At 36.8% G+C, this 11,124-nt stretch overlaps 1 protein-coding gene across 1 annotated transcript; it reads left to right on the forward strand.

The window, feature by feature from the left end:
* Nucleotides 1-253: 253 nt before the first annotated feature.
* LOC145494077 (leucine-rich melanocyte differentiation-associated protein-like) lies at nucleotides 254-9,218 on the forward strand. The gene is made up of 6 exons (XM_081473541.1): nucleotides 254-2,185; nucleotides 3,566-3,666; nucleotides 4,973-5,099; nucleotides 5,677-5,816; nucleotides 6,216-6,345; nucleotides 6,896-9,218. Exons 1-6 carry the CDS (start codon nucleotides 2,144-2,146, stop codon nucleotides 7,055-7,057), a joined length of 702 nt encoding a protein of 233 aa, XP_081329667.1. The 5' UTR covers nucleotides 254-2,143; the 3' UTR covers nucleotides 7,058-9,218.
* Nucleotides 9,219-11,124: the final 1,906 nt, after the last annotated feature.

Genomic DNA, 11,124 nt, shown 5'->3' on the forward strand with positions numbered 1-11,124 from the left:
CTGAAAGCCACCATGCTTCATGAATTGCATCTCAAAACGCGGCACTTCTGGGTGACGAAAATTGCATTGAATTGCGTGACAGAAGTCACCTGTGTTACAAATCGATTATTAACTATGACCTCGATATAACGAACATTTTGGTCGTTTCCCCTCAAATTCGTTATATCGATTTCGATATAACGAACCCTCGATTTAACGAACAAATTTGGCCGGTCCCCAGCGACTTCGTTAAATCGAGGTTCCACTGTAGCTAATAATAAGTAAATATTAAATTAATATTGGATAACAAGACAATTTAGTACAATACAGTGGAAAAATACCAAAATCAGGTAGGTCGTTAGAATGGTTAAATGATGTTTTCTTGTTTAGTTAGGTTGCTTTTAGTGTGAGAACACAAGACAAATTTGTCAAGCAGTAGAGATAACGAATTTGTAGCCCTGTATTGCGTTTTTCTAGCCGATAGTGCCAAAGTTTTGTTAATATGCGCTTTAATACGTTCACAACTAGTCGATACTAGCCTTTTACTCCGACTGAAGCCATTCTACGCAATATTTAAGTGTGTCTACTTTATACCAAAATCGATGGGCACTTTTTTATGAGGTATACATTCGTTCGTTTTATTTATTATGTTTTGTATTTACAGAAACAAGTTGTTTGATATCAGATCTGAGGTGCCATTCTTTTATAAACGTTAATTATAAGCGATATCTGATGTATGGAATTATCTGCAAACTATGTGATAGATAAGAGAACAATATCTTACTCAGACAAATTCCATGTTAATACGGATCATATTTTCAACAGTTTCAATGACTTCCGAATAGAATCCATTCGACACATCTAGTTATCAACCTTTGTCGCATATCAAAGTTTTTCCAATTTAAAATCCGTTTTTCATTGAAACATATTTTTACATCAATGCATTTTATCCAGTCTTCAGGCATCCGAAATTCCTTACATGTACACATATAAATGGAATTCTTTCATTTTTTCGAATACAGTTGGTACGAGGTAGATTTAATCAGTGGCGTTCAAGTTTAATTGTTTTCAGAACTAGTTGCGTTTATACATAGGCTTCTAAAAACGGCTAAAGAAAAAAAAAATGGAAAATACGGAGTTTTGTATGTAAGCTTATACAGGTATCCGGGGGGGGACTCCCATATAAAAAGAACAGGGGTGCTCATCGTACCTTTAATGGTGAAAAAACGGTTTTGTTACCTCTTAGAGTGTTAGCCTCAAGAGGTCCACAGCGGGCGCTTTTTGCGCTGCCTTTTAGGGTAGTGAACCGAAAAAAGTCTGACAGGAAAAAATGTGTTGTTGCATAGAATTGGTACCTCTTCTTTATAGGGGTAAAAAAAAAAAATTCAAGCCATGCCCATGAAACAGGATGGGCTCTTTTCAAAATTTCCGACGAGCACCCCCGTCCTTTTCATATGGGAGTACCCCCCCCCCCCGGGACAGATATATATCGATGTGCATGTTCAGTATTGAAAGTTTCCAAAGTACTAAATAAAATGAAGAATAAACTCAGTTTTTTTAACGTCAGTTGTCAATCATTGCTGTGTTCAATCATTAGAAGCTTCTGTCAAAGGTATAATGGTTTATAATTATTGTAACCAAAGGAGAGTATCACGAGAGATCAAAAGATCAGAAAAATTACATCATGAACATATATAAACACGGGCAGCAACTGAAACTGGAAACAAGCTGAAGAGGGATATTGGTAAAAGACTTAAAACTCGTGACGGTAAAAATTGGTAAAACACGTGAGTGACGTGACGCTCTGTGTCATTGATGACAGCGTGACGGACCCGTGACCTTAACGTGACGTGAACGGATCTACATTCATTTGTGAAGTTCAAAGTATAGAAGGCTAAAAGATCGGAATATATTTTCATGCTTGGGCCAGATGTCAATTCTGTTCACAGTGTCTTTATCCTCAATTCAATGTCCCTGATCTCCCACAATGTAAACGATCATTTTCGTGAGAGTGGGTGCCTGGGGGCATCAATCGTCTTGTCCAGTCTACTCCCGGGAACAGGAAGTAATAGGCCTGGTACCGAATTCACGGCCATGCAAAACATGATCGACATGAGGTAACTCACAAATTCTGCGACGCTTTTGTGGTCTTTTTAACTGAAAGATGGAAAATCCCGAAGCAGCTGTGGTGCTTAATGGTTCTCAGGTAATAGAAGCATCTTTCTTCTTCGTGTATATTCGCTTACAAATTTACATGTCTGTGGGAAACTTTGCTACTTGGTTAAGCTTGTATCTGCAGCAACACATAAAGAACTTGTTACTGACTTGCAAATTAAAGCGTATTGTATCACGACATCATATGATTAGTAAAGAAGAATTGGCGTTGCTTGTATGTACAAGACTGAATTCAAACACTATAGTTTAATTCTGATCTCGTTTAAAGCCAGGAAAGTTTAACTTTTGTAAAATATGGAACGTGTAAAATTTATATCTGCTTAATCTATTAAGTTAATTTTTTAAGCGTAGCTCGAGGCTAACAGTTGCCGTGATTTTCAAACATGACACTTTCCACAGCAGGGCAAAACTACTGGGGCCGTATATATACAGTTTGTTTATTGAGTAAAAAGATGTTAGAAATTGCACAGTTTCTTCGTTTTGAAGTAAACATTGCTTTAATTTTGAAATTAAAATTAACAAACTTAATCTTACAACTACGGCCATGTCGATTGACAATTGGACGACGTTTAGCAAAATATTGTGATTTGTCAGTGGCAAAACGCAATTGTTAATATGCGAGATACTGATAAATCACAATATTTTGCACTAACCAAGTTCAATAATTGTTTTATCATTCAATCACCAAATTTGTTTCTATGAAGTCACTCACTGACAGCTCAGGGAATTAGTGACCAGCCCTTTTTTCACACAAGAGCATGGTTACAACTACACATGAGCAGAATGCTATTTGCAGCAAAACACAACCGAAGAAAAATTTAAGTATTTTATACAGACAGGATAACAGAAATAGTGGACCATTTAAAAGGCCAGAGACAAATTTGTTTTAAGTCAGAATGAACCGCAGTATGAGGCTGGCAGCAAAGAATTCACTGTAGGCGGGAAGATTATTTGCAGCCAACTACATTTTGACAGAGCTTTGTAGGGACAGCTCAAGAAAATTGAGTTAAAGGTGCCAAAGAAATTGTGACAGAGCACAAGCCATTCCCACCCCTCCCCAAACCTAAAGAAAAATTCTATTCTGGAGGTGGTTGATCAATTTTTTTTCTGAAAATACAAGAAGAAAAGGGGGTGGGGGGGTGGGAAGGGGCATGACCTCCTCTGTTTCTCCCTAAATACGCTTCTGCTGTGACTATATAGCTACATTTAAACTGCACCAAATACAAATAGACCCACTTTTTGTAAATTGGCTTAATTGTAGACAATTAACCAGATGATGACATTATAAACTACTGAAAGATACCTTTGGGTTCAATTTCCAGACTGTTTGTTCATGTACGCAAACATAAGCTTCCTTTCAAATTGTTGATAAAATTTTTAAACTATGCAGGTGATCAATTTTTTCTCGCAGTTGTCGTTTGTTGGCCAAGAGGCTGAGAGCATACCAGGAATTATTGGAAGCAAATATGGGAAGGTGATCACAAGATTGGATCTGAGCTCCAATCAGCTAAGGTGACCACGTGTATAATTTAACAAAATAATTCAAATTATAGATTTTTTAGCTTGGGCAGGTTGTTGCCCCATTTCAGACCATGGAATGATACTCTTGAGAATTCTATTTTCCAAACATTCATCAATTAGTTGCATGTATATGAATAAATAATTTTTAGATGGATAAAAGAAGAAAAATTCCCCAGAGAATATCAGGTGTTTTTTTATGGGAAAACAAACTGCCCCAAGCTAAAAGGTCTATTACACGGTTCATATTGCAAGTAATAATAAATTTTATTATTTTATAGTTAATTTATTTATCAGACAATAGCCAACAAAATTTTAAGGGGGAAATCCATGAAACAGCACAGTCACATTTCGAAAGCGGGTTTAGATTTAGCTTCCCTTCCACATATATGCAAATTACTCCCCAGAAGTCAGTGGCCGAAGGGGAAAATATTTGTGCTCACGAGCTCAAATTGTTGCTATTAATTAGCAGCATAATTTTAAATTCCAATTCTCATGCTATTTAAATTCAAGAATTTTCATTTTATCTTTTAATTAAATATTATTTATAGTGGGCCATGATCTTCTGCCTTATCTTACAACAAAGTAATCATATGGCCGCATGAACAATGACAAAGTCCGACAACTTACTAAGTGATTACTTGTGTGTATTGGCCAAATTTTTCACCTACCTGTCAAGTGTGACTTTTTGAAGCCAAAAGAAAAGAGATCAGTTTTTCACGATCCTTTTGTGGCCATGATGCTTGAGGCGACACCCAAAGGAGGTTGGCCTGGCCACTTTATATTTAAAACTACAAGATGGCTACAAAAACATGATAATGTGAAGGGCACAAAATACAGCAGATGCTTGAAATTTCTTTTTAACAAGCTTACTTCCTATTGCATAAATGATTATTGCTGCAAAATTTAGTGTGAAGCTACGCGTACTCTGCTGTCTTAAAGATTTGTCAATGAGACGCAATGCCAAGCTTGTTTGTCACAAGTTGATTGCTGGAACCAGAGTAACTGGCAATATAGAATTGATCAAGAAGTGGGTGGAACTCCGGCGGTCACCGGCTTGTTTTGAAAACATTGATGCAGGCCTGACAAAGTCCCACTGAGTCGTGACTGGGAAACATATCAAGTTTGATTATTAATTATCTGCATTAATAACAGGCACTCAAATGCATTCTCAAGCATGTTTTTAATTTACTTGCACAAATTTTACTTGTCCATATGACAAATAGTGTGAAAAGTAAGTCAAATTCTATCCCTGCCATTATATGCCAGCTAAACTATGTTTTTGTTATTCTCTCAACAGAACGCTTAATGGCCTCAACAGTTTTGTGAAACTTGAGGAACTCATCCTTGATAACAACCAGCTGGGAGATGACATGGAAATTCCTGAATTGACTCATTTGCACACACTCACATTAAACAAGAATAGAATATCCTTTAGATCAGCTTGATCTTGACCTTTAAATCAGATATGAGTCTGAAAAAGAAATTTACTCAAAACGGTAATTATAATTAGTAAAAGAAGTAAAACCAGTCCACGGTGATGGATCAACATCAAATCAGAAAAGTTAATAGCTAAAATATCGGAATATGTTTCCCTGCATGAGCTGTAAGGCCAATCCTGTTCACAGAGGCTTCATTGTCATCAGGAAGTCCCTGATCCCACACTTTAATCAATTTTATTTGGAAGAGAGGGGTGGATAGGGGGAAGTTTGGGGACTCGGTGTCTGAAAGAAAAAAATGCATGGAAAAGATTCAAAACTGAAATCAATATTTGATCATGCTTTGAACAACCAGGCATTGGAGTGAAAGTCTTGGCAAATGTTTGCCTTGAGGAAACATTCACGTAACTTAATCTCATAATATTATTTAATATGGAAACTAGGGTAAGATCTAAATATTAATATTAATTGTTTGCAAGCTATATGGTCTGTGCTTTACCTTGAACTTAATGTTAATTTAACGAAAATAATTCTTAGTGAGACAAATTGTCCTTAACTTTAGCACATAGCCAATCTAGATGTACTCTTGGACAAGATTTCCAAGAATCTCCCTTCGTTAAAGTACATTAGTCTGCTAAATAACCAAGCCTGTCCAAACGAGCTCTCATCTTCACTCAGGGACGAGGAAGACTATCAGCGATACAGGTAACTTCCTCACACCAATTTCATCTCAATGTGAGATAATTAATAAAATCAAATTTCATCCTAAGATGAGATAATTAAATCCCTGAGGCTTGCTTTGCTTCAGGATAGCCCACAAACACATGTAGACAAACTTCAGATTTTTGTTTCACAATGTAAAAAAAATTTCAGTAGTGTGAAACAAAAGCCAGAAATCCATCTGTGATCGCAGGCTAGCTTCAGGATCATCCAATGGTGATTCATCTCTTTGGATGTTCCGAGGCCCATAACGTGACAAATAGGCAACCAGAAGAGAAACAAGAATCGAAAAGATGCATACATATAGATTTAGCCATTTTGGAAATGCCATTTATTGCATTTATCAACAGGATTCCTAAGCCGTGCATATGATTGTTTTGGCAGATATTACATCCTTTATCGCTTGCCGAATTTAACATTTCTCGACTCAAGACCTATTAAAAAGGAGGAGAAGGATGAAGCACAGAGAGTGGGTGCATACATGAAGATTGTGGCTCCTTCCTCTGATGAGTTGGTCAGTAAAAACCTATCAACTTGATTGTTTTATGTTGAAATTAGGGTTTCTGTACAGCTGATGCAATGTTCATGTGTTACTGACAACTTGATTTTATTGAGAGAAAGAAAGATGATAAATGCTAAGGTTGTTCATAAGCAGGGCTGTGCTCTAGGAGCACGCGGATGCCACCAGGGACTAACTTTTACCTTTAGGTGACTGGAAAAACTTAATACTTTTTTCATATAAGCTTAAGTGCTGGGCACTCAGGATTTCATGGTTAGGTACCTTTGGGCTCCTCGTAACTTTTCTTACATGTACATTGCCACCTTGATAAGGTAACCTGGGTTAAGTGTGCATCAGCTCAGAGGCTCATACACGCAGAGCTTATCCTGGGTTTCTGTAAGCAACTGGCAGTATTTTTACCCCTCCCTGGATGGGATGCTAGTCCATTGCAACATCCAGCTGATACATGGCAGGTCTTGTATTCCACTTGCATCAGGGACTCAAAATTTGTCTTCATGACAAATCGCATTTATTTACTTATATCTTGATTGTTGTTGTTCCACAGGCTTCTCAATACGAAGAGAGCATTGAAAGACCACATTACACTCCATTACCCAACAACTCCATAACCCCAGGAGATCACAGAGGAACCTTTGGGCGTAGCCGGTTCATCTACCAAGGCAAGCATTCAGAAGGAAACAGATTTATAAGAAACAATGAACTTTAAGTCATGTGGGCACTTTTAAGTATTATTTTATAACAAATTATTTTAGTTTTTAAGTTAAAGGAGTGCAATGGGAGAATACAGTCGACCTCCTATAAGTGGATTGGCTTGGGACGTGAAAAAGTATCCGTGTAAGGGAGTTGGCTGTGGGATGGGAGGTCATACATGAAGTGTCTCGATAATTATATAAAGTGGCGACGAGATGATCACTAAGTGTCTATTAACAAGAGGTGTCTGCCTTTGGGTGACCAGTGCATTAGTGGGGTACAACTGTACATGTTTGTCCTGGCACTTTGCCTCCCTCACAATTCAGTGTGGTATTCAATAGGCTACATATCAGACTAAGCCAACTGCTGGTAAAGTTTGACTTCGATGTAGGATTAGGGTTTTATTTTTATGTTGCAAAATGAAACTTAATAAGGTCTAACCATTAGACTTGCTGACTGAATGAGTCAATCAGCATTCTAAGCCATAATTCCTGTTTTAGATTTTGCTCTGGATTGTATAGAGTTGTACAAGTGTTTTTTCTTTTTTTTTTTGAAGTTGCAGAACTCAGCTTACGCTGACAGTCAGCTAACAGTTAAATGAAAAACCATTTTTCATGTTAACGAATTATTATTAAAGAAGACACATGTGTTGCCTATAGTGCTGTAGTCCTACTGCACAGTTCCAACCCACAATCCTATCACTTTGCTCTGACATCAGCCTCACTAACTCACTATGGATATTAATATACTGTGCAACCCTTATTAAAAGGCCACCCTAGGGGAAATGGATAGTGGCCGCTTAAGAAGGGGGCTGGTGGCTTAATAGAGGTAAAAACAATAGAAAAGCCCTCATGAAGACTTGATTACTGACCGCCTAGTAAAGGTGGCCATTTAATAAGTGGCTGCTCAATAGGGGTTCGACTGTACTTTCATCAACTGCAAGTGGATAAAGAGCTCAATGTTACCGGACATGCAGTCATGTTAACTTCCAGTATGCATTGCAAAATGTTTACATAATTTATTTATATCCTTTGATCAGCCAGAAATTCTTTGGGTACTTTCAGAGGATCAGAAAGCAAGAGCTATTTTTATCTCCTAGATCAGTGAATCATTTACGTCATGTAATTTTGATAAAAAATTATATTCCTCATATTAAATATGCTGGAAACATGCGAGGGTTGTTCTTGATGATGTCCGAAAATGATTACTTTCAACGCAGTTTTTCCTTCACGTCAAGCTGAATTGGAATTATCTAATAGGATAATTTGAACTTTGTGTGTGTGTTTCTGTGGGTAATTTTGTTTGGTTAGTGTTTGAAGTTCTATCTTACCGATTAACAGTAAGGTTAATTTATGAGTAATAAAATAATTTACATCTTATAGCTTTGATGAAATCAGACCAGAATGTTTATCTACTTTTGAAATGGAGCAACTGTTTTACATGATCATGAAATTAGGTATCACCAGTGTGACCAAAGATATTACTGGTTATCTTAAAGGGACAAGAAACAGATATAGAGGGTTTTCAGTTGAGTAGTCAAACAGTTACTTTCAATTGGTTTTGGTTTTGATTTTGGTTTTACCATGATTTGAGATTGGCTGTGTAGTATAATTGCTAAGTAATTTATTTGGATTTGTTTTTTACGACACTCAGTTGAAAACAGCTCTATTGTTGTAATTAATGACGTTGATTGATTATAGATAACATAATGATATAGAGCGGCTTTTGCTTGAGCGCCACCTTTTCATTCAGTCAGAAGCTAGACCAAAACCAATCATGACTCGCGCGCATTCATTTTCCCGCGCTTTGCGTCAGCTACATGAAATTACTTCGAGTTTTGATTGGTTCACTGTATTGTCAGCGTCTTTCGTGATTGGCTAGAGTGATTACTTTGGTTTTGGTTTTACGACACTCAGTTGAACACTGCTCTAACTAAACGTCTTTTAGTGATTTTTGTAGCTGTACATATAAATGATTTTATTGTCTTTTTATTATTATTATTATTATTATTATTATTGTTATGATCATCATCTTTAAAATAGGTTGATTAAAAGTATTTCTTAAAACCAGAGCGGAGTTATTTTGTTACGTGAAGACACAGTTGTACTCGAAGTAGAACTGAAATTATGTTGTATCTAGATTTACTGTAACGTAGTAATAAAATTTACGGAAAGATATGCCAGAAACGAAGTTATCTCGAGAATTTATGACTTATTTCGCGATTTTAGAGAGTGGCGACTGAGAACTAACTTCCTTCGAAAGTAGACGTATTTCCGGCTGTTATCACGTCTCCATTCGCAGACTAATATGACGGGAGGGAGCCATTATGTAAACACTGTTGAAATAGGTTTTAATAGTTTATTTCTTTTACTTACTTTTACCTTGTATATACCTCTTTTTTAATAATAATAATAATAATAATAATAATAATTTCTTATTGCACATTTAGAATTCTCAATGCGCTTACAATTGCATATGATTAAAAAGAATAAAAACCTAACTAAAAGATGCAATTATTAAAATATATGACTAGGTTAAAAACTATTACAAAAAAGAAATGTTTTAAGGTTCTTTTTCAATTCATTTTGTGTTTTAATAAGCTTTCTTGGATTGTCTAGATTTAAGACAGACGAGTGTGCTTTAAAAGAACTGGTGCGTAGAATAGCTCTTTTCACAGTTTAGATTTCTCATTTTCATTTACATTGCAATATAATCTAGCATGTTTGTGAGGCAATTTTACTACTTTGTAGTTTCAGCCCGAAATTACCTCGCGTCCACGTTGGATCACACTGTAATGCAAATGCGAAAAACTAACCGTGAAAAGGGCTATTGCTTAAATGCATAACCTCCCCCCCCTCCGGGGGGTCTCCGATGTGAAAAAGTCGAGGATGCTCGTCGTCTCATCAAGGATTTTAGTCTCGAGGTGTTCACGACGAAACGCCACTATTTTTTAAGCATCAAGTATCTTTTAGGGTTTCACTCGAAGAAAACAATGACAAAACGCTTTCTGTCCGTTTCAAAGTGGTGTCATTTTGGTCTTTTATAAAGCTTGAGCCACGCCCAGATATATTTTTATGAGTCTATTTTACCTTTCCCCCCTTCCCCCCCCCCCCCCCCGGCCACACACACACATACATCCCGGGCATGACTATGTCTCTTAAAGGAGCTCAATCACGGTATTTTGAGTTATTTTGGCCACATACAAAATTACCTTTAAATGATAGGAAACCTGAAAATAACAGTTTAATAACATAGAAAAACACCAAAGACATAATGATTAACCATAAAGGAACAAGGATGGCTAAGGATGGGGAAGATTAACACCGATTACAAACGACGAATTATTTGAAAAATTGAGGTAAACTTTTCAATATGCGCAAACCGTGACTGAGCTCGTTTAACATTGCTACCCTGACGTTGGGTTTGGTGTAGAGTGCACGTGTGTATGTCAAGTCTTGCGTGGACGCCCTGTTTAGTGTGATATGGAGGGATAATTTTGTCATCTTGGGGGTGGTACATTGTCTACCATTGGTTGTGTTTTAACCTGGTGCCCAGTGCTAACCGCGCTTATGTGGGGTAAAAATGGGGTTTCACGTGTTAATGGCGGCAATTTTCAAATTGGTGTTTTGTTTTATGGAGCTCCTAATTCAGTTAAAAAACAAGGTATGTCCAGGTAAGTGCAATTGTGTTTTATAAAAGCATACGTTACAGGATATATTGATCAAAATCACTCAAGTCAGCTCAGACAACATAGCGATATGCCGGCGATAGAAAGCAACATCAGAATGTTTGATTGGGACAGTAAAATTTTATTGATAGAAAGTCTTTGTTCTAAATGAGTGCTTGATACCGTGAAAAAAGAGTTGAGTTTGTAAAAAAAGAAAAAAACGGTATTATCGCAAGGAAATTTGCGTTTCAAAAAACGTGCGTTGGGATGCTGCTCTTGAAACTTATTAAAATTCAGACTTGCTCACGTGGGAAGGAGGGGAATAAAGTAAAAATCATCAAGTCCAGGTTGAGGGATAAATAAATAATTATTTCTTTTGTTTTATTTCCCTTGACCTCGGAGCCAAGTTAGAATTT

This window comes from Orbicella franksi, chromosome 8 (assembly GCF_964199315.1).
Source record: "Orbicella franksi chromosome 8, jaOrbFran1.1, whole genome shotgun sequence".
NCBI classification, from domain to species: domain Eukaryota; kingdom Metazoa; phylum Cnidaria; class Anthozoa; order Scleractinia; family Merulinidae; genus Orbicella; species Orbicella franksi.